This window comes from Muntiacus reevesi, chromosome 17, assembly GCF_963930625.1.
Source record: "Muntiacus reevesi chromosome 17, mMunRee1.1, whole genome shotgun sequence".
Classification (NCBI taxonomy): Eukaryota; Metazoa; Chordata; class Mammalia; order Artiodactyla; family Cervidae; genus Muntiacus; species Muntiacus reevesi.
In genome coordinates, this window is record NC_089265.1 from 22,246,388 (window position 1) to 22,271,855 (window position 25,468).

General features: G+C 37.3%; 1 protein-coding gene across 5 annotated transcripts in view; it reads right to left on the reverse strand.

The window, feature by feature from the left end:
* The window catches only part of FOCAD (focadhesin), a 292,503-nt gene that overhangs the window by 203,999 nt on the left and 63,036 nt on the right, over positions 1–25,468 (reverse strand). For 4 of the 5 annotated variants that reach the window (XM_065908204.1, XM_065908205.1, XM_065908203.1 and 1 more), the window contains exons 6-8: positions 15,367–15,468; positions 8,694–8,898; positions 3,223–3,429 (exon numbers count right to left, since the gene is read on the reverse strand). In XM_065908204.1, coding sequence (XP_065764276.1) covers positions 3,223–3,429; positions 8,694–8,898; positions 15,367–15,468 — 514 coding nt within the window. Of the gene's footprint in view, positions 1–3,222; positions 3,430–8,693; positions 8,899–9,109; positions 9,250–15,366; positions 15,469–25,468 lie in introns of those variants that run through there. The other variant, XM_065908206.1, reaches the window with a different exon arrangement.

Genomic DNA, 25,468 nt, shown 5'->3' on the forward strand with positions numbered 1-25,468 from the left:
TCTAAAACTAAATTTATCATCTTCCCTCCAACATCAGCTACCATTTGTAAAGTGAATGCCACCATCCAGTTGCCCAAAATAGAAAGTTGAGACTCCACCAAGGACTTCTCCTTGACCGTGTACTCAACCACAAGGCCCTACTGATTTCATGTTCTATATTTCTCTTTTCCTATCTTTATTTCCCTAATTAGCCCCTCGCCATGGACTGAGGACCCCCTTCCAAAACATATACAATGGAGCCCTTACTGCCAATTGACTGTATTTGGAGTCAGGAAGTAATTTGTAATAGTTAAATGAGGTCGTAAGAAAGAAAGAAAGTGAAGTCACTCAGTCATATTCGACTCTTTGCAATTCCATGGACTGTAGCCTACCAGGGTCCTCTGTCCATGGGATTTTCTAGGCAGGAATACTGGAGTGGGTTGCCATTTCTTTCTCCAGGAGATCTTCCCGATCCAGGGATTGAACCTGGGTCTTCCGCATTGTAGGCAGACACTTTACCGTCTGAGCCACCGGGGAAGTCCATGAGGTCATAAGGGTGGGGCCTTAACACAAAAGGATTAGTGTCTTGTAAGAAGAAACAATAGAAACCTCATTCTTGTCCTCTCTCCACTGTGTGAGAACACAGTGAGACAGCAGCCTTCTACAAGCCAGCAAGAAAGAGACCTTATTAGCAATCAAATTGGCCAGCACCCTCAGCTTGGACTTCCTAATCTCCTGAACTGTGAAAAATAAATTTCTGTCACTTAAGGTATCCACTCTGTGATTATTTTATTATGGCAGCCCTAGCAGTCTAAGACATCCATCCTCACTTTCTGCCCTATTCGTGTTCCCTTCCTCCAAACCCTTTTCCACTCTCCCACTAGAATGACCTTACACACACATAAGTAGGAGGGCACCCCTTTGCTGAAAGTTCTTCAATAGCATGCCACTGCCTAAAAGATAAGACATAAGCTCATTTGTGAGGGAGGGAAGAGCCTTTGTGATAGGCTCAGCCTTCTCTCCTACATCTTAATCCTGAGCAACACTCAACACTTTTTTCTGAATGGGCCATGCCTGTGACTTCCTCACGTTCCTGTGTTTGGGCACACACTGTTCCCGCAGCTGGAATGCCTTCCCAGCTACAGTTTGTACCAAGTTTGCTTAGCAAACTCCTCCAATCTGAACTCAGGCCCTACCTCCCTTAAATTATGCTCCCACTGGACTTTAAATACACCCCCACAAAAACATTTACCTTACTGTACTATTTATTTGCATGTTTCTAAGTCACTTGAGGTCACAGAATGGCCTTTTCATTTATGAACAAATGACTCTTGATAAATACATGGGTTTGAACTGCACAGGTCCACTTGTACAGATTGTTGATTTTTGTCAACAGACACATACTACAGAGCCACACAATCAGCAGATCGTTGAATCAACAGATGGCAGAACTCTAGATATGGAGAGCCGACTGTAAAGTTATATGTGTATTTTCCACCTCTCAGAGAGTTGGCACCCCTAATTCCCATGTTGTTCAAGAGTCAAATGAATTCTTCCATTGTTTTTCAGTCATTCAGTTGTGTCTGAGTCTTTGCGACCCTATGAACTGTAGCACGCCAGTCTTCCCTGTCCTTCACTATCTCCGGAGTTTGCTCAAATATATGTCCAATGAGTCAGTGATGCCATCCAACCATCTCGTCCTCTGTCGTTCCCTTCTCTTCCTGCCCTCAGTCTTTCCCAGCATCAGGGTCTTTTCCAAAGAGTCAGCTCTTCACATCACATGGCCAAAGTATTGGAGCTTCAGCATCAGTCCTTCCAATAAATATTCAGGATTGATTTCCTCTAGGATTGACTGGTTTGATCTCCTTGCAGTCCAAGGGAATCTCAAGAGTTTTCTCAAACATCAAAAAAAGCATCAATTCTTTGGCACTCAGCCTTCTTTATAGTCCAACTCTCACATCCATAAATGACTACTGGGAAAACCATAGTATTTACTAGACAGACCTTTGTCAGCAAAGTAACCTCTCTGCTTTTTAATATGCTGTCTAGGTTGGTCATAACTTTTCTTCCAAGGAGCAAGCGTCTTTTAATTTCATGGCTGCAGTCACCATCTGCAGTGATTTTGGAGCCCAAGAAATAAAGTCTCTCACTCTTTCCATTGCTTCCCCCACTATTTCCCATGAAGTGATGGAACTGGATGCCATGATCTTCGTTTTTGAATGCTGAGTTTTAAGCCAGCTTTTTCACTCTCCTCTTTCACTTTTATCAAGAGGCTCTTCAGTTCCTCTTTGCTTTCTGCCATAAGGGTGGTGTCATCTGCATATCTGAGGTTATTGATATTTTTCACGGCAATCTTGATTCCAGCTTGTGCTTCATCCAGCCCAGCATTTCTCATGATGTACTCTGCATATAAGTTAAATAAGCAGGGTGACAATATACAACCTTGACGTACTCCTTTCCCAATTTGGAGCCAGTCCATTGTTCCATGTCCAGTTCTAACAGTTGCTTCTTGACCCACATACAGGTTTCTTAGGAGGCAGGTCAGGTGGTCTGGTATTCCCATCTCTTGAAGAATTTTCCACAGTTTGTTGTAATCGACACAGTCAAAAGCTTTAGTGTAGTCAGTGAAGCAAAAGTAGATATCTTTCTGGAATTCTCTTGCTTTTTCTATGATCCAACAAATGTTGGCATTTTGATGTCTGGTTCCTCTGCCTTTCCTGAATCCGACCTGTACATCTGAAAGTTGCTGGTTCACAGACTGTTGAAGCCTCGCTTAGAGTATTTTGAGCATCACATAGGGTGTGGCATATAAGTGTTGAATATTTGTGTCCTACACAAGTAAATGAAAAAACTATCACTGTGGTAGACCCTTAACTGATGCGCCAAACAGTATGTAACGACTCATTTTTATAATAAATGCTAATAGCAGTATTATATTACTGGGCTTCCCTGGTGGCTCAAATGATAAAGAATCTGCCTGCTATGTGGGAGACCCAAGTTCAATCCCTGGTCGGGAAGATCCCCGGAGAAGGAAATTGCTACCCACTCCAGTTTTCTTGCCTGGAGAATTCTATAGGCAGAGGAGCCCAGCAAACTACAGTCCATGGGGTCACAAAAGTATGATCTAATAGTATTAGATAAAAAACACCTTTGATATGCAATAAAGTAAAAGAGTATACTCACCTTGCTACTAAAAGACCAACGTGAGTGATAACTAATATTAAAACTTCTTACTATCCTTACCTCCTTCAGACGTTCAACACTGTGCTCTAAAAGGTGAATTAAAGATGAACATTCCCCAGTTATGTTTAAGCTGACTTCACAGACACACAGCAGCTGAAGGGTCAGCTGGGTAAGCTGAATTTTCCAGAAAACAGGATAACGCAAAAGGTTTATGTATACTTCTTCAATAAACAGCATCACTTCTGTTGTCTGTATCAAATCTTTGACCTGAGAAACAATCATTATATGATATTAAAATAATACACAAACCAAAAGATAATTTAACTTATACAAGAAGCTTACCAATAAATTATTTTTTCTCTAAAACTATAAAGACTTAAAAGAGATGAAGAAATTTATGTAACTCAAAGACAGTTAAACCACACAACTCTGCCTTCTCCTATTGTCACTAACCGAAACACAATTTGCTACTGTTTTTGTTACTGCTGGCTGGCACGAATTCTTCTCATTTATTTTTCTAACTACTCTCAGTGCAGATTTTGAAAGACAAATTACATGACAGTACCACATGTTGAAGTAAATAAATTAAAGTTGGTTTTGAATCCTTCAAATGGACTTGCCTTTCTACAATTCCAACATAGTTACCTGCAAGAAAAGAGTTAGCATGTTATTCTAATGCGCTGCTAAGCCCTCCATCTGCAAGAAATTTGTTCAGACAACCTTAACTGAGAGCATCATTTCCAAACATGGCAGATGCAGTGAAAGACCATATTCAAATAGTAGAGTGTCTTCTCAACTGGCTAATGTATTAGATAGGAAGGACTTGAATGCTCTTGAAAATCCCAATTCAATTCAAACCCAGCTGTTCTGATCAAAATTCTGGAGTTAGTACTAAGGATATGGTCCTACTCACAGACACACTGGCATTTCCCAGAGATTACAAACAATGAACCATCTGCTTCAAGCAGGAGCCTTGTGTCTGTTAAATTCATCAAGAGGAAAGCCTACAGTTGACCAGCTGTACCTTTCACCCAGTCGTTACCACCATAATAACACAAAAAGACTGTAAGTTATAAACAGAAAAATTAATTTCTAACAAATAAAAAAGAAAAAAAACTATTAAAAGATCAAAGGGGAGGAGACAGCAGAAAATACTGTTATTAAGAAAAAATGTGAACAGTTCAGTAGCCAAATTATTTCACTCCTTTGCAAACATATAAAGGAGTATATTTGCAAAGGCAAAAGGCCACCAAGAATTGAAAGGGATTTAAAACAAAGTAAAGCCTCATGCTTAATTGACAATATACTACCTTCAGTGCATTTTTTCTACATAAAATTTTCTATAATAAATTTTTTCAAGACAGTCTCAGTAACGTCACATTAAAGGCTTTCTAATCTTTAGCATTACCAAAATTCTTAACAAGATTACTTTGTAAGTAATGGTTTCTCTTTATGTTGAAATAGACCATGTCCAATGAATAACATGTGAGATGACAAGTCACAATTAAAAAGAACGACTGGGACCAAAGTCAGTAGTGAAGTTTAAGGCAGGTAAAAAGACAATTCCATAAATACAAAATGAAAGAACAATTGAAGTGAGAAAAAAAAAGAAATAGGAGTTTCACTGGTCAGCATCTCATTGACCTATGAATCAACAGTGTGATGGCTATTTCTAAGGAAAAACTTTTAATTATATGATTGTTTTGAAATGCTCCATATGGATCAGACCACATCTACAGTACTACATTCAGCTCTAAAAAGAACATTTTATAATAATACATTCTCAACACCAATAAGACTACAGAAATTCCTTGCAAAGAACAGTGAAAAGTCGAAACCATTTCATGTAGAAAAGTAAAGAAATTGATGAAGAAGAGAAAGAAGAGAGGAAAGGAATAAAGAATAAAAAGGAAGAAAAGGAAGGAAGAAATGTATAAGATAGAATGCAGATAAGCTGTTTAAAAAGCTTATTTTTGTTTTGTTTTGAGAAGAACAGAGACTAACAGGCAATCTTAGGAAAATGCAGGTCAATTAGAAGTATTTGCTAAAAAAAAATATAAAAAAGGGTTGCCTTGCAAAATAGCATGCTTCCTATCACTGAAATATTTAATTAGCCATGGGATGGTTGTCTCTTAAAGAGCATAATAAATACATATAATCAGTGGGGAAATGAATTACATTACCACTAAGATCCCTTCCAGCTCTGTTCTTCATTCCAATAAAGCTGATTTGTTAATAATTAAATGTATTTATGTCACTAGTCCCATTAGTTCCAAATGATGGATCTGGATTTTTCTTCTCACCTACCGTGACTAAATATATTAACAAGCCACAGATTCCCAGTTGGCACTAGTGGTAAAGAACCTGCCTGTCAATTCAGGAAACCTAAGAGACACAGGTTCCATCCCCGGGTCAGAAAAATCTTCTGGAGGAAGGTAAAGCAACCCACTCCAGTATTCTTGCCTGGAGAATCCCATAGACAGAGCAGCCTGGCGGGCTATGCTCCATGGGGTCTCAAAGAGTCAGACACGACTGAAGTGACTTAGCATGCATGCACAGATTCCTGAAAATACTTCACAAAACACACTTTTAGAGGTATTTAGGCTTGTTAATACAGGTTGATGCCAGTGAAGGCAAACATCTACCAAAGAGCACAGAACAGGGTAATACAAGCATGCTAGGGAACAAGTGTATCCTAGTGCTATATGTTCTGCACATACACTACTTTATTGGCCACACAAAGCAAAAGCTTTGAAAAAGCCACAGGAGAATTCACTTTAATTAACTTTTCTCTGCCTTGATTACAGGAAAGCCGGATTATGAGTCACAAAAGATTCACTCTAGTCCCTCCTTGATAACACAAACTTGAAATAAGTCATCTGTGACCTCAAGTGATCACCTTGAAAAACATTCACAAATTCCCTCCCATTGGCTAAGCAGCATGGTACTCAGATTGTAGGCAAACAACAAACTAGATGGTGAGATGGGATAAATGAATATTATCTTCAAATTGCAACAATCTGGCAACCGAAATTTTTTTTTTAATCTGTAGTTACAGAGATATTAGCTCAAATTTATCGTTCCTCTTAACTCCCTAAGCATTCTATCCATAACTCTGTTACGCATCTTTGTCCATCTACTTTGAATTATAAGAATATATATACCTGTTTTAGCTCCCTTACTAGACTGTGGTCTTCCCAAGAAGAGGATCCATACATGTCACCACGTAACACTATAAGGAAACTTTTGAAAACTGGAATCTAAAGACCTATACACAGAAAACTATAAAACATTGATGAAAGAAATCAAAGAGGACACAAACAGATGGAGAAACATACCATGTTAATGGATTGGAAGAATCAATATTGTCAAAATGGCTATTCTACCCAAAGCAATCTATAGATTCAATGCAATCCCTATCAAGCTACCAACGGTATTTTTCACAGAACTAGAACAAATAATTTCACAATTTGTATGGAAATACAAAAAACCTCGAATAGCCAAAGTAATCTTGAGAAAGAAGAATGGAACTGGAGGAATCAACCTGCCTGACTTCAGACTCTACTACAAAGCCACAGTCATCAAGACAGTATGGTACTGGCACAAAGACAGAAATATAGATCAATGGAACAGAATAGAAAGCCCAGAGATAAATCCACGAACCTATGGACACCTTATCTTTGACAAAGGAGGCAAGGATATACAATGGAAAAAAGACAATCTCTTTAACAAGTGGTGCTGGGAAAACTGGTCAACCACTTGTAAAAGAATGAAACTAGAACACTTTCTAACACCATACACAAAAATAAACTCAAAATGGATTAAAGATCTAAATGTAAGACCAGAAACTATAAAACTCCTAGAGGAGAACATAGGCAAAACACTCTCTGACATAAATCACAGCAAGATCTTCTATGACCCACCTCCCAGAATATTGGAAATAAAAGCAAAAATAAACAAATGGGACCTAATGAAAATTAAAAGCTTTTGCACAACAAAGGAAACTATAAGTAAGGTGAAAAGACAGCCCTCAGATTGGGAGAAAATAATAGCAAATGAGGAATCAGACAAAGGATTAATCTCAAAAATATACAAGCAACTCCTGAAGCTCAATTCCAGAAAAATAAATGACCCAATCAAAAAATGGGCCAAAGAACTAAACAGACATTTCTCCAAAGAAGACATACAGATGGCTAACAAACACATGAAAAGATGCTCCACATCACTCATTATCAGAGAAATGTAAATCAAAACCACAATGAGGTACCATTACACGCCAGTCAGGATGGCTGCTATCCAAAAGTCTACAAGCAATAAATGCTGGAGAGGGTGTGGAGAAAAGGGAACCCTCTTACACTGTTGGTGGGAATGCAAACTAGTACAGCCACTATGGAAAACAGTGTGGAGATTTCTTAAAAAACTGGAAATAGAACTACCATATGACCCAGCAATACCACTTCTGGGCATACACACTGAGGAATCCAGATCTGAAAGAGACACGTGCACCCCAATGTTCATCGCAGCACTGTTTATAATAGCTAGGACATGGAAGCAACCTAGATGCCCATCAGCAGATGAATGGATAAGGAAGCTGTGGTACATTTACACCATGGAATATTACTCAGCCGTTAAAAAGAATTCATTTGAGTCAGTTCTAATGAGATGGATGAAACTGGAGCCCATTATACAGAGTGAGGTGAGCCAGAAAGATAAAGAACATTACAGTATACTAACGCATATATGCAGAATTTAGAAAGATGGTAACGATGGCCCTATATGCAGGGCAGAAGAAGAGACGCAGAAGTACGGAACAGACTTTTGAACTCCGTGGGAGAAGGGGAGGGTGGGATGTTTCGAAAGAACAGTATGTATATTATCTGTGGTGAAACAGACCACCAGCCCAGGTGGGAGGCATGAGTCAAGTGCTCGGGCCTGTTGGGCTGGGGGGATCCAGAGGAATCGGGTGGAGAGGGAGGTGGGATGGGAGACCAGGATGGGGAATTCGTGTAGCTCTATGGCTGATTCATATCAATGTATGACAAAACCCACTGAAAAATAAAAAAATAAATTAAAAAAAAAAAAATTAAGCAGCAAAAAAAAAAAAAAAAAAAGAAAACTGGAATCTAGCCAGCACTCAGATAGTCAAGCCCCCAGTACTGTATGTACCCAGAGAGATGTCTTTTTCCAGCTTACACAAAGAGTACTTTTTTTTTTGTTAACTTATAACCCTCTCAGTGTCCAGCACAAGGGGAAACTCAGTTCAAAATTATTTTCCCTGAGGAGTCCTTCTTAACGTTTTCATTCCTACTAATCCTAAAATGGATTCTGTTGATTTACATTTCTGTGAATTTAGTTAACATTGTATATATCAGAGTGAAATCTAGATTTGTTTCCATTATCATCTCCAAAACCCAGAAAGTGTTTCTAGAGCTGTTTGCCACATCACACAGGTTCTATTTTATGTACAACAATAACAATCAATACTTATTAATTCGGGTGCCATGTTAATGAAAGAGGAGGAAAGGCCTTACCTGCAAACATGGAACCAGGTCACAACACAGCTGTAGTATCTGTTGTTCCAGCACTGATGGTTGTTCTTTGTCACAAGGGACCCGGGGTTTAAGTAAGACTTTGAGCAGAGTTAATCGGAGTTTAGCATATTCTTGTAACTGGGATGGTTCACAATATAGATACCATAGAAATGGTGCCATAATTTGGATACATGAAACTTCAGACCTGCAAGTAAGTCATGTAATGTAGAAGCCATCACTGAATTACACAGAGTACCAATCAGGTAAGTGTCAAGCATCAACTTAGGGTTCATGATATGTCATAAACTATGATACCATTGAGTGTACCTTTTTTATCACGACTCTTCTAGTCTACCATGACCCACCTAAACTCATGCCAAATAGCTGTTTCTACACTGGGGAGAATTACTTAATACCTGGAGCCCATGAGCCTGATGCCCAGGACTAAGAGGGTCTACTTGCACACTAAAATAGCATCTACGTCTCCAGGACCAGTCTTTGGTGAACATCAGAATCATCTGAGAACCTTTTGAGAATTTTAGACATCAGGATCCATTTTTCCAAGAGTATAATACAAGAGTGCAGTTTTGGAAAAGCTTGACAGGTAAGGTCCTAAGTAAAACACAAAACAAAACAAAACTCATACAGACATCCAAGAAGATGATCAACAGTTAATATTTACTTGTCAACTTGTCAGCACTTAAGGTGTGCACGTTACTACACTTGGTGCCTTTAAATTCAATCAATCTTTACCACAACCCTATGAAATAAAAATATTATTATCCCATTATGCAGACACAAAAACTGAGGCAGACAGAAGTGAAATAATTTGCCAAGTCCTCCTAAGTTTTTCCCACTCAAAGGAGGAAGAATTTACAAATCTTTCATGTCTATTTAGATGATAATACATCCCTATAACTCCAAGTCCAAAGTCACTAAAATGCCAGAATGACCTTTCAGACATAAAAATTTGATCATGTCATTAATCAGCTTGACAGAGTTTATGCTTAAGATAAAGTATTCACAAACCCTTCATAATTTGACCTCTATCTTTCCAATTTCATTTCTTCTTCCTCTCCACTCTTCGCTGAACTACACTAAATTTCGTTCTGATCCTGAGTCAAGTCATCTGGGTTTTCTTCTTACCTGCTGTTACATTTATCTGTAATACTCTCCCCTTTCCCCTTTTCCTGTTCCCTCCTCTGCCTAATTTCTAGCATCTTTCAGTTGTCCCCGTTAAATGACTTCCTGAGGGCCTTCCCTGACACACAGCCTTGGTCAAGTCCCCATTGTGTGCTTGGACAGGATAATGACTTTATTGTCATTATTTATTTATATCTCCATCCCCTGCTAGACCATCAGTCAATAAGGGCATGAATCATGGGTTTCTGTTCAATGCTGTATTACCAATAAGCATACAAACTAGGCCCTCAGAGATAGTCAATCTTTAAACTAATTGATTCATTTACACTGTCATAGAGTAGTTTTATAATTAGCATTCATTGATTAAACATCATGATTTTATTTTAACATTTTTCATATTTATTATAAATAAGTTATTATTAGATAAGATACAAAGATGAAACAGGCATTATCTATCTTTAAGAAGCATGTAGTCTAACAGAGACAATCAGCTCTGCTCCTGGATTAGAGAATACAAAGTGGAAAAGGTGCTGAAAGAAAGGTATAGGTGCAATACTTAATGGAGGAAATGGTAGTTAAATCATGACTGATGACATTAATTTTATAATGCTATACATTCCACAGCAATGTGATTTCAAAACACCATCAACACTCACAAAAATTTAAAAGATACCAAATTGATAAGATTTAACCTATTCATTCATTCATTTATTCGCTTGACAAAATTTACTGAGCCCCTACAGATATCTTCACTCTTCTATGTGCTAGAAACAAAACTAAACACTTGCTCTGACAGAGCTCACAATCTGGAGGAAGTTGCTTTTTTTCCCCTCATCAGCACCAATATTTACACAATCTATGAAAAAAAAAAGGACTTGTGAGTTCATAATTATTAATGAAACATTAATAATTATCTTTATCACAATACCTACTTTAGGAAACTAAAAAAAGTTTCATAGATCAAGCAAATAGATGCTGTATATATGGATTAGACTATGGAACAGAAAAGAGACTTAAAAAACATCGTTCCCCCATCTCTCTCCAATAATGTACTCCTCAAAGAATAAATACTAGCCAGGTGGGAAGCAACAGTTAAAACTGGACATGGAACAACAGACTGGTTCCAAATAGGAAAAGGAGTACGTCAAGGCTGTATATTGTCACCCTGCTTATTTAACTTATGTGCAGAGTACATCATGAGAAACTCTGGGCTGGAGGAAGCACAAGCTGGAATCAAGATTGCTGGGAGAAATATCAATAATCTCAGATATGCAGATGTCACCACCCTTATGGCAGAAAGTGAAGAGGAACTAAAGAACCTCTTGATGAAAGTGAAAGAGGAGAGTGAAAAAGTTGGCTTAAAGCTCAACATTCAAAAAACTAATATCATGGCATCCAGCCCCATCACTTCATGGCAAATAGATGGGGAAACAGAGGAAACAGTACAGACTTTATTTTCAGGGGCTCCAAAAATCACTGCAGATGGTGACTGCAGCCATGAAATTAAAAGACGCTTACTCCTTGGAAGAAAAGTTATGACCAACCCAGACAGCATGTTAAAAACCAGAGACATTACTTTGCCAACAAAGGTCCATCTAGTCAAGGCTATGGTTTTTCCAGTAGTCAAGTATGGATGTGAGAGTTGGACTACAAAGAAAGCTGAGCGCCAAAGAATTGATGCTTTTGAACTGTGGTTTTGGAGAAGACCCTTGGACTGCAAGGAGATCCAACCGGTCCATCTAAAGGAAATCAGTGCTGAATATTCATTGGAAGGACTGATGTTGAAGCTGAAACTCCAATATTTTGGCCACCTGATGTGAAGAGCTGACTCATTGGAAAAGACCCTCACGCAGGAAAGATTGAAGGCGTGAGGAGAAGGGGACGACAGAGGATGAGATGGTTGGATGGCATCACTAACAACGGATATAAGTTTGAGTAAACTCTGGGAGTTAGTGATGGACAGAGAGGCCTGGCGTGCTGTAATCCATGGGGTCACAAAGAGGTGGACACGATTGAACTGGATTGAACTGAGGTGTTAAGAACATCCATGAATAGCTTATCAGTTTTCTCCTGCTTTGAGGTGCTAAAGGTGAAATGGAAGGTTCATGCAAAGAAAAGTATTTCCAAGGTGTTATTATTTGAGACTAAAAGCATAATGTTGAGCTTTCCTAGGAAATATACTATCTAAAACCTCTATGCTTAATCTGTTCTGATTCTAGATTCTGCATTTCCTATGAACTATCTGATGATATACTATCAATGCTGTAGAGTATGAAATCAACTGGTCTTAAGGAGAAAAGGAAAATAAAACAGACAAACTGAAATCCCAAAGTGACTAAGAATGTTCAAAAATTTAACCCATTGTGCATGTTTATACACAAGGCTTCCACATGTATGTTCAACAAGGAGGGAGAAATAATGGGAAAAGACTTGGAATGAGGGTCAAAAGACTGAGGCTTAGGGCCCAACTCTGCCAACTGACTAGCCACGTGACCCTGAGCAAATCATTTATTGTTGCTCTCCTTAGTTCCTTTCTGAAAAACTATGTGTTAGCCTAGTTAATCTTGAAAAAGCCAGGCCTAAACACCATGTATGTTAGTCGCTCAGTCATGTCTGACTCTTTGCAACCCCATGGACTATAGCTTGCCAAGCTCCTCTGTCCATGGGATTCTCCAGGCAAGAATCCTGGAGTGGTTGCCATTTCCTTCTCCAAAACACCATGACATCATTGTCAAATTACCCAATTCTTAGTTCTATAGAGATGAAGACTTAACATCAGTGGTCTTCTACAAATGAGTGCAGAATTTAACTAGAGAATCATGTCCCCAAAAATCCAGCATGAAGATACACTGCTATTTCAGGATATCTACATTCTGTTAAAAATGAAACCAAACAGCTATTCCAACCAACAGTTCCTAAGACAGAAAGGTCTAGGATACTAGCTATCATCACAATATTTTGCCTCCTTCCTGTAGTTGTGAATCACCATTTATATTCTTACTAAATTATCAAATTTCCTTCATTATCTTCTAAATGTAAAAACTACTAATCTAACTCACTCTAAAATTAAATCTCAGAAAACTAACCGTCTGCTGAAAATGCAACCAGAATTATCAATTTCATCCTGCAAAAAATAGTCTCATGGTGCAAAAGTAGAAATGAGACAACTGAAATTCTCTGCAAAGAAATATAAAATTATTTAGAACTTCTAAAAAGCTCTAGATAGCATACTCTAACACCTCAGAATTCAAATGAAAGGATTAGATCAATAAAAGCTTATCAGTAAATAAATCAAAATCAATAAATAACCTTTTCTCCTTATGATCATCTGGACATTATCATTAGAAGAACTACTTCCAAATTCCAAAATAATACAACTTTGAAACGAAAACAACTAAAATGTAATTTAATTATTTGCTAACTAAAGCATGGGACAAGTGAGATATTTATAAGGATTACCCTAAAAAGAAACTTAATAACAAATTTGGCACATAAGCAGCACATTTTTTATAAAATATCCCAATCTATTTAACAAGAGAAATTTCATTAAACAACTGTTTATAAATTTGTTAATTTTGCTTTCTGACATGGATAAACAAAGACTTTTTAGTAAATATTAAGGTCTTACCTTTGAAAATGCAGTCATGGGTCAGGGAAGAGAAGATGATAATGTTTAAGATATTTATTCAATTGTTACACAGATTTTTCTTACTGGCAGATGGTTATAAGGTACCCTATATCTCTTTAAAGCTTCTTCTGACAGTGTATCCTGCCTGGAAATTTTATCTAAAACTGAAGCTAAAGCCTCCAAAGTGGAATTCTAATAAATAGTATCTATAGGACTTTCTAAGACTTTCAAGAATAAGAACACATGAATATAGCGAGTGTGGGAAATGTAGCTCAGGCATTGGACTGCATGGTCAATGGTACTATCCTATCATGACCTTGTATAGGAGTACTAAGTAAGCAGCAGTTAGATATATTTTAGGAGGCCCTTTACAAACCACTGCCTGGGCCGCACCAATCTGTGAGCCTCCTGTGTATACATATATACACTGGACATTTGTAAGCACCTAAACTGTGCCAGGCATTGTTAACATAAAGAATACTGAGACACAGTTCCTGCCCTCAAGAAAACTTCAGTTAATGGAGGATAATAATTGTAAGACAATGTAGTAAATATAATGATGTCAGAAATCACAACTGAAGTTATTAATTCAGCTTGTGGTAAGTAAACACTTCCTGGGAGAGATAAGACCTAAAAATAGATTTAAATAGAGAAAGTAATCAAGAAAGGGCTAGGGTACTAGTGAGAAAAGGGATGTGATGAGATTCAAGACAGTAAAGTAGAAATTAATAAGCAAAAGAAGAGGCAAGGGAATAGCACTTCTTCCTGTGTGGAACTAAAGCAAGTCAGTGTATTGCTGAATATGTAATTCATAAATCATGAGATAAAGAAAGAAAATAAAATTGGTGAAACAGATCATACACAGAGCCTAGTATATGACATAACAGATCTCATCCTGTAGCCCAGGGATTTCCCAACTATTCCAGAGACCAAACTATTGTTTTCCAAGAGAAAGCTGCTGTGAGATATCAACACATTATTTAAAAAAAAAAAATAGTGTATAAAAACAGAGCTGGGACTTCCTTGGCTGTCCAGTGGTTAAGACTTCACTTTCGAACGCAGGAGGTATGTGTTCAATCTCTAGTCAGAGTGCTAAGATCCCACATGCCTTATGGTCAAAAACCCAAAACATAAAACAGAGGCAGTATTGTTACAAATTCAATAAAGACTTTAAAAATGGTCCACATCAAAAAAACAAAAACAAAACTTAAAAAAAAAAGAAAAGGCTGAAGGGGTATGAGGGTATTTCCATGTTTAGCCTATACATTGCAAGTGCAGTTTGAAAATCACAGTGATGGTGCCTTAAGCTAGGGAGTGATACAAAGATCTGCTCTCCTGATACGTCGCCCTGATGGATGGCTTAGAGAATGGCCTTGAGCAGGATGAGATGGAAGGCAGAGATGCCAGTTAAGAACAGGTGGCAACAGTCACAGCAAGAGATGACCACCTGAGCTAATGCCATGGTAACAGAATAGGAGAAAGCTTTGAGGCCTTGGTGAAGCTAAACGAACTGCACATATGGTGGTCATCTGGTCCCAGTTGGCGATACTGCTTAATCCCACCTGGCACTGGTTTCTAATGGAGAGATTAACTCACTAATCAATTTCCAGCAGGAAGACCTGTCATCCATACGTACTATGTAGTAGCTTACTGAATATTCCCAATCAACTTTCCCAACTATCCAATGCTTAGCTTCTTTAACAGTAGCTATTCTCATGGTCAATATTTCAACAATCAATAAAACTGGTAGGATTTTTTTCTCTTAAAAAGAAAACAGAAAACTATATCCTTTTCTAAGACATCTCTGCAGAAGAAAACATTACAATCAAAGCAGCTTAAAAGAAAAACTCTAAAATTAGCATATACTATTCCATCTCCCTAATTTATTTTACTTTATATTACCTTTCAAGGCATTGCTGGAAAAAAGTTGTCAGCTGCTGCAAAATGACTGGCCAGCAATCAGGTCTGTGCTCAAGAACAGTGATCAAAGGCTGAGGATGGTTTCTGAAAAACACACAAAGTCACACTGGAAGCTGTCATTTCGGGATACACACTTTTAATATCCAAATATAGCAAAAGAAAAAGCCACTACCATGTAGAAGCTTTTTTTCCAGGATTCATAATCGTCACAAAATCCTCAACTGCTGCATTGGCTGCAGAGTTGGCTCATTAGAACTATTTTTTCTTTTATCTGTTTTCCAGAAAAAAGACCCTGAGTCTTAGAGACCCAAATTTGACAGCAGTCTCTGTTATCTAATAGCTCTATGACTTTGGCCAAGCTCCTCAATCCAGTAGCTCTCTCATTATACACTCCCTTGATTCCCTCATTCTTGGAAATCTCCTCTTCCTGCTGATGAATCTCCTTCTAGACCTGAAAGAGTCCATCTCCTCTAACACAGTCCCAACCTTTAAGCACCAACTCTGTCTCTGCGGGGCTTCACTGGTGGCTCAGCGGTGAAGAATACACCTGTAAAGCAGGCAACATGGGCTTGATCCCTGGGTCAGGAAGATCCCCTGGTAAAGCGGATGGCAACCCACTCCAGTATTCTTGCCTGGGAAATTCCATGGACAGAGAAGCCTGGCAGGCTACAGTCCATGGGGTCACAAAGTGTCCGATACAAATGAGCAATTAAACAACAGCTCTGTCTCTGTTCCCATTTACCCCCATTCTTCTCAATATATAGCTCTGTGCTCCCCCAATATACTTTAAGTAAGGAAGAAGAAAATATCTCTCCCATCTCAAATAACAAACTCTGCAAATTATAAATTCTGAAAATCTCTGTTGAACAAGGACAAATCCTTTTATCTGGGCTCCATCAATCAAGATACCAAAAAGACTATATAAAAGATCTGAAATGTGAAGGAGTCTCAAATAATGTGGTTGAAAAAAGACAAACAAATTATTCTAAGTAGTACAAAAAGTCTACTGGAAATTGTAAATTCATTAGCTCTTTAAACTATGAAGTACTATACAAAGAATTTTCAGTTATTAGTGACGTGGCTTTTTCCTCCAAGAAAAAAATTTTCAATTAAAAATGCTACTTATTTTTTGTAATGAAGTATAGCTGAAACTCCAATACTTTGGCCACCTGATTCGAAGAGCTGACTCATTGGAAAAGACCCTGATGCTGGGAAAAATTGAGGGCAGGAGAAGAAGGGGACGACAGAGGATGAGATGGGTGGATGGCATCACCGACTTGATGGACATGGGTTTGGGTGGACTCCGGGAGTTGGTGATGGACAGGGAGGCCTGGTGTGCTGCAGTTCATGGGGTCACAAAGAGTCAGACATGAACTGACTGACTGACTGATAGCTGATTTACAATATTGTGTTAGTTTCAGGTGTGCAAAAAATGATTCAGTTTTACCTAGACACATATATACAAATTCTTTTTTATTCTTTTCCACTATAGGTTATTATGATATTGAACATAGTTCCCCATGTTATACAGTAAATCCTATTGTTTATCTATTACATATATAGTCATGTGCTTCTATTAAAACCATACTCCCAATTTATCCCTCCCCTATCCTTTCCTGTTTGGCAACCATAGTTTGTTTTCTACGTCTGTAAGAATATTTTTGTTTTGTAAATAAGTTCATTTGTACTATTTTTTAGATTTCAATATTTGTCTTTCTGACTTCATTTATATAATAATCTCTAGGTTGATCAATGTTGCTACAAATGGCATTATCTCATTCTTTTCTTATTCTGTTTTTAACTTTTTATTTTACATTGGAGAATAGCTTATTAAGAATATTTTGGTAGTTTCAGGTGTACACTAAAGTGATTCAGTTATATATATGTATATATATATACATGTGTCTATTTTCTCAAATTTTTTTAAAATTAAAAATGCTATTTGAAAAACATTCACACCATATAGATGCATTTATATTTTTTACATAAAAAGAATTATATGCATAATTTTAATTCAATAATACAGCACTAGCAATGTTTAAAAAAAAAGAAAGAAAAAGATCAGACATCAGTCACACTCAAATGATTTTTTAAAACTGCCTTCTTGGTGGTTCTCAAAATGTGATCGCCTTACCAGCAATATCAACATCACCTGGGAACTTGTTAGAAATGAAAATAAATTCTCAGGCCTCAGCCAGACCTAATAAATAGCTCTCCAGACAATTCTGATGCACTGCTATAAAGCAGTGGTACTCAGCCCGGTTGTGAGTTAGATTCATCTGTGGAGCTCTTTTTAAAATACGAGTGCCCAGGCTTCAATTATACTGGGGTTGCTAGGAGTGGAGCCCATGCATTAGTAATTTTTAAAAATTCTTCTAGCAATTCTGATGTGTTGCCAGAGTTGAAAATTGGTACAAGCTAAAAACCACATAAGATGGAGGTTAGTAGTTGGAAAGTTTTCTGATTTTTTTTCTCTCTTAAACAGAAAACTATGGCAGATACATCACACTGAAACACCCACGTTAAACACCTCTCTGACACTACCACACAGTTTCTGGGTATTATAACACCATCTCTCTATTCTCTCCTCAACCTCGCCTAATCTATCAGCCACTAACTTCAAATGCTGGCAGGCTCCTGTTTGTTAAAGCACAGGCTATTTCTGAGTGATCAGATTACTGCCATTGCTAAAGGATCTCTCCAAGCAACTCTTTATGCCAAAACTTAAAAATCCTATCAAAATTACATTGCCAAATTCCAGGCTCCTTGGCAGTTAATCCTATCTAGAATCTGCTCCTACTCTAGTTGTTACAGATATTAAGAAAATAAATGCTACAAATCCTAAAAGCCTCTCAAGTATGTCATATCATCCCAGCTTCTTAGATTACAAATTCAGTAGGTCATGTTCAAGCAAACATGAATGAAAAGGAAAGAACAGCAACTGTAATTAAGGTTAGCTATGGTTTTTCCTTCTGACAAGCACCATATTGAAATGAGGAGCATCAGATATGACCACCCACTAGTCCTCCAGCTAATGGTGGCATTTATGACTATTTAAGCAGAAAATCCAACAAGATACTACATAGTTTCTGTGTGATCATAAAACACTTAAGTGCTTTTCGATACTCTTCCCTTATGTCACCTCCTACCTCTTCCCACTTCTCACATTTCCTCCTCCAAAAAACTGTTAGGAATCTACCTCCTTTTCAGAGACTCATGGACTTAGACAAAAACTATGGTTGCTGGGTGGAAGGAAGTGGGGAAGGAATAGTCAGGGAGTTTGGGATGGATATGTACACGCTCCTACATTTAAAATGGATAACCAACATGTGGGTACAGCACATGGAACTCTGTTCAATGTTATGTGGCAACCTGGATGGGAGGGGAGTTAGGGGTAAAATAGATACATACATATGTATGGCTGAGTCCCTTTGATGTTCACCTGAAATTATCACAACATTGTTTGTTAACTGACTATATCTCAACAAAATAAAAAGGTTTTTAAAAAAATTTTAATCTCTTTTTTAAAAACTATAAAGAATGTATCTCCTTTTAAAAAGTTTTGTCCAAATTAAATCATATCAACAGAAGTAAAAGATAGTAATTTAAATTAGATTAGAAATGATGCATATATTAGCAAACTATCATACTTTATTAATAGCTTCTACTTTACTGGAATTGTGGGACCCATTGTAACTCTGTTGTATGACTAACTTTGTTGGAGGCTTGTTCTGCTAGCTTTTGGGTTCAGCAAATTCTGTTCAGTATCTCAGACTTAAACTCTAAAGACGACATTATGTAGAATATAGAATAGGGATTATTCAAATTAATTACTGACTTGTGTTGCTGTTTAGTCACTAAGTCGTGTCTAACTCTTTTGCAAACCCCATGGACTGTAGTTTGCCAGGCTCCTCAGTCCATGAGATTTCCCAGGCAAGAATACTGGAGTGAGTTGCCATTTCCTCCTCCAGGGGATCTTCCCAGCTCAGGGATCAAACCCCGTCTCGTGCATTGGCAGGCAGATTCTGTACCTCTGAATCACCAGGGAAGCCCAGTTACTGACTTAGACATCTGGAAAATTAATTTTTCCGGAGAATTGATTATGTCAGATCCAAGTGAAAATTTGTAGGAATAATATACAATATTGATTCCAAGAAATTTAAAACCTTGACAGAGAAAGGAAGTCCAAATTAAGAACACTGAATATTATTGCTGATTAACATTGATTGCCATTATACTATTTCAACTTGGTACAACTAAGCTAAAATCAATTATAATTGCCAAAATTTTGTTCTAATATTTCAAATGTAATGAAGAAAAGAGCAAAATTTCCCCTTGTGAATCACTACAATGGCATGTGAATGCACATATAAAATAATATATAAAGCTTTATGCTTTATAGAATGGACATAGTTTTTATTTAATTTAATCTACTTTATTGTGCAGTTGCCATACATGAAGTTTTCTCAGTCTGGCTCTACGGACATTTGGAGTCAGATAATTCTTTGATATAGGGGTTGTTCAATATACCATGGATATTCAGCAGCATTCCTGGCCTCTACCCACTAGATGCTAAGAGTGTTCAGTCTAGTTACATGACAATCAAAAATGTCTCTAGACATTACCAATGTCCCCTGGGGCCACAACTGCCCCTGGTTAAGAACCACTGAACTAAGTAAAATGGCAAGCACTGTACAAAGTACAAAACTAACTCAAACATGGTACTAGCCCTGAGCTAGTCAAAAAGACAATGATTCTACTGTTATCCTTCTTTAAAAGCAATCAATCAATCATGTCCAAAATTTTAAGTTTCTTATAGAAATATAGTCATCCAATAATAACATTAGGTGCAAAAAGGTAATGGTACAGTAGAAAATAGAAGACTTAGAATGGAAAGCAAATGTACAATTATTCCTTGCAAAAAAACAGAAACAAGTTCCAAAATAAACAAACAGTATTAAATATTACACATGCTAATCTGGGCATGATAGAAAATAGTGTTAATTTCCTATTTAAAATACTATTATTAGCACATTTTAAATGTCCTAAGGCTAAGTATAGTTCACTCTTCATATAGTCAAGGATTTATTCTTAAATTTATAGCTTATTCAAGATTTTTCTTTCCTTTCTTTTCGCTGCTTTTTAGCCATTCCACTTCTTCCAAGTACCTCTGAGAAAGGTCAAGGTAAATCTACAGTTCAAACTTTACTCGTCATTAGAAGCACTGTTGAGGAATTTAAAAATGTGATAAAAAAAGAACATCAAAACAAACCCTGGGTTATGCCTTAAAATGTCAATTATCCCCCAAACTGGTAGTCAAGTCATAAAGAGTAAGTTGACTACAACACTTTATTCAAAATGATAGATAGGTTGAACATACAATCAACCTGATCACTTGTAAAGCTAACAATGGCAGGCGATAAGCTCTATACAATTTTGAAAAGCAAACACAAAGTGGGGCACCAAAGTCATTACTTTCAAAAGCTGTGCCTACATAGCATCATTCGAATCATTTACTGTTAAATGCTACCACATTCACGTCTCAGAAACAAAAACTAGAAATGGAGAGGTGATGTGAAATAGTGGAGGGAAAACACTGAATTGAAGAAAAGAATCAAGAGTTCCAAATTCACCTTCTGTCTCTGCAACACACTGTGTGATCTCAAGCAAGAGAATTAACCTCTCTTGCTTGGGCAAGAGTTTCTTCAGCTGTAAAATGAGGAGACCAGACCAAGTACCTTCCAGGGCTAAAGTTCTATAACCCAAGTCACCCATCAAAGCTCTAACCTTTGAACTGCTCAAGATTAGAGGTGGAACCAAAGCCTCTAAAGGCAGAAAGCGATAAAGATGGCTCTCAACTATTAATAATTCTATGCCAAGTCTAAATAGCTCTAAGGCCAACGTCTAATAAAACGTAAGGCCTCAAAACAGTGGTCTCCTATTTTTATCCCAAATAAGTAAATCACCCTATATTTTTCATTTCAAAAAGAAATGCAGTACTGTATCCAGAATAAGCCCACAGAAAATTTCAAATCAGGATTTCCTAACTCTTAACCATTCAATAGGCTCTGCTTTCTTCTTAAAAGAGAATAACATTGTTTCTGAAGATTGAAGTCAATACAAAACAGGCAACCAGGTCACCCTTCATTGGCCTCTGGTGCCTCTAACTTCTCCTTCACTCTGTGGTTGTTAATATTGCTGTTGTTTTCCTGCCACAGATGAGCCAATTTGTTGCATGTTCTTTGGCGCTTGCCCATTTCATAATTTGTAAGTGTTTTAACTGCCATTTTAAGTAAAGCATTTAACACAGTATCTAACACAAAGAATACTTTGAAAATGTGGTTCTAGTATGATTATCATGCAGGTCAATTTGTATCTTAAACTAGAGCCTAAGCAGCTTGAAAGTTGGGTCTCTATCTTCTTACTCTTCTGCTTCCCTTTCAGTGCCATATGCACATTTTAATAAATGTAACAAACACACACTTTTCCCAAAGAACCTTTTTAAACTCTTTGAATGGATCATGAAGAACCAACATCACAAGTCCTCTAAGTACACTGTTTCAAAGTTAACAACTGTTCAGAGGGGAAAAAAAAGCGCAGAAGCAGGCAGAGTTCCTACCTAATACTTCAGGACTCCCCACCCTTTAATAACATTGTCAACAACACACAGCAGTGCATGCATCTTAACAGACTGGAGTGCGGGAAGGAATAAATGATAAATTCGTGGTTCCACTAGACTAGCACAAAGACAACGATAAAATAAGGTATGTAACTAGATTCACCTTTTCAAGTATAAATGCATCAATCTTAATAGAAAAGAAGGAGTGGAAAAAAAAAATAGTCTTGTGGTAGGCAAATCAAAAAGCAAAAATTATTTGTAACCTTTAGGTCACCTCAACCTTTCTGCTACATCTCTGAATGTAGGAAAGCTATGATTTGATTTATATCATAAAGTCAGTGATAGACACAGATTGCCTTTTCTGTGTGAGGAAACAATGCCTGCAGTCACCATGCATTTTCATGCATGCAGCTGTGACCCTGGCACTTTCAGAAGCATAGCATAGCACTTACTACATCAAATATGCATTTTAAAAGCATTTCTCTACCTGCTCTGAATTTTGATTTGAAAACGTTGGTTAGAAGCCAAAGTAGGGTTAAAAAAAAGAAAAGAGAAAAAAAAAGCTCAGCAGATTTTAAGATAAAAATGAATAAAAATTGATTTCACAATAAATATTACTATGAAAAAAGAAAAATTAAATCATAATAGTGAATCCTTATCTATCGTACAGAGTCTTAAGACAAATGCATTTCATCCACGCCAGAAAAAGAAGACTTGGAACAAAAAAAATTAATTTTGACATTTTTTATTAATTTCCTTTTTTCTTTGGGTCTATAAGGCAGATAGGGAGAAGATAAGATTTCTTAGAAAAGAGACTTCATATCACAGTGGTTCTGTCCTCAAAGTGAACCTTTCCCAGGATTCCTATTTTGAGAGGCAGGGTTTTAACACAAAGATGTCTGCCAATATCAGAAGGCTAGAACTATTTAGGCACTAGTTGGTGGCTAGGGGAAACATACAGACACACAGCGGTTCCAAACATCGATTATTAAGTTACATCCTTAATTGGGAAAGAAAAGAAACTAGAGATAAGATAGATAGGCTAATAAGGCAAAAATCAAAATATTTTGTGCTCTTAAAGACACTTACCAGCAAATCACCATACCAATTTCTAAGTTAAGCATGTGCACTTAGAAGAACTTATAAAATATTTCCTGGTGGCAACTGTTAACTGGAAGATAGTATATGTACAAATTATTCTTTAGGTCTGATTTTTAAACACCAAGAGTAAACCCCAGGTGACTGGAACCATAAACTGTGAACAAAGACTCCCCTGGTTGGGAAAGAGGAGGGAAAAGAGGAAGTGAAAACGGGAGCAAAACATGCAGTCTGACAGTAAGAATCAAGTCATATGTGATGTCCACATCTAAAGCATATCTGTATCTCCAATGCCACTAGTAAATCTGAAAGGAGTGGTAGAGTTGGGAAATTACCATTTTGAAATTATCTCAGTGAAAATTAATGGGGGGGGGAGCTGTGAATTTAATGAGGGACACGATATATTCATGGTCTCATAGCATCTTCTCCACAGATTGCTTATTAGTTACAAGAAGATGGTAACTGTACAGTAGAGAAACCACATATTACCTTGATAGGGTAATGAAAATTAAAATCACCAATGAAAGGCAAGATGGACATCAGTGTCTCCAGATGAGATGTCCTGAGAAAGACACAGCAACACTTTCACAGTATTTGAAAATGTCAATGTCAAAAAAAAAAAAAAAAAAGAAAATGTCAATGTCATAAAAGATAAAGGATGAGACAATTCCAAATTTTAAAAGACTAAAAAGATGTAACACTTAAAGGCAACATATGACCCTAAACTGGAGCCCGTACACTAAAAATAAAAAGGAAAGAGTTATGAAAAGATGTTAAGACAAATGGCAAAACTAGGGTACGGATTAAAGGTAAAAGTGCTAAATTTTAAAAAAAGTGTTAAATGAACATCATTTGATAACTGTACTCTGGTTATATAGAGAATATCCTTGTTCTTAGAAAACATATCCTACTGAATATGTATGATCTACTCTCCAATAGTTTTTAATTCTATAGAGAGAAGGATAATGAGAATGTGGAAAATCAGTGAATTGGGGTAAATGTCAGGTGGAAATTTTCTGTACTATTCTTGCACCTTTTCTGGAACTTTAAAATTCTTTCAAAATAAGTTTAAAAAATAAAACCTTCAATGACTTCCCACTACTCTTTAAAGAAAACCCAAAGTCTCTACCATGGCCTTGCATCTTTGAGGTCATGTCTAACTCTCCTGAGCCTCTGTCTTGGCCTCTTCCTCCCTTGAACACTAAGCTCCAGGCATCCCCGCCTCCTGTTAGTTCCTCTAGGGCACCAGGTCTTCAGAAAGCAGCAGCTAAGCTCATGCTTTTCTCTAGATCTGAGACGCTCTGCACTCTTCACACAGTTAATTCCATCTCACCCACCAAAATGGAGAGAAGAGACAATGCAAAAAGAGTTTAATGCTAAGAAGAAGCTAGTTATCAAAATTAAAACTGGGGCTACCTTTTGACATTCACAACCACAAACTGGTCTTAGTGCACTGCACATTAGTATTTACCTTAGGACATTTTCTTGTTTCTATTTGATTATCCTAAGAAACGAATGCATTTGCTGCTTCCAAGGTGGCTCAGCTGGTAAAGAATCTGCCTGCAATGTGGGAGATCTGGGTTCAATCCTTGGCATGAAGAATTCCATGGACTGTAGAGCCCATGGGATCGCAGAGTCAGACACAGCTGAGTGACTTTCAATTTTCAGGGGGAAAAAAGGTATGAACCACAAAATACGTCAACCTTCAGGACACACATCTTTAAGATCTCAAAATTAACTCTACATCTAAATAAATTCATAACACGACACAAACAGATATGCAAATACTGACAGAGTACATAACTTTCATCTACTCAGGGTATAACCATTCATTGCTATTGGCCTAATCACCCATTTCAGAGCATACCATCTGCCCAAAACATTTAATATTCCCTTTTTTCAGAAAGTACAGCTTGATGTTGATCAGACCAACTCTTTCCATAAACAAGATTCTCAACATATGATATTTGTGCATGTCAGCCACTGTCTGGCACATCAGAATAACGCATAAATTCTGGAAAAGCAGTTACTGCTCATGAATTCACAGCTATTTCCTCACTTCAGCTGAGGGAAGAGAGATCTTAAAAAGACTGCCATAATAGGAATACATAGAGGAAAAATTAAAAGCAAGAGTACATGATAAAATTTTAAGAGAAAAAAAATGGCATATTACAAAGAAAATGAGCCTCTCATAATTTATGAATCTTAAAATTTTAGTTTGGGCTTCCTTGGTGGCTCAGTGGTAAAAACTCACCTGCCAAAGCACAGGTTCAATCCCTGGGTGGGAAGGATTCCCTGGAGGAGGAAATTGCAACCCACTCCACTGTTGTCACCTGGGAAATCCCATGGACAGAGGAGCCTGGTGAG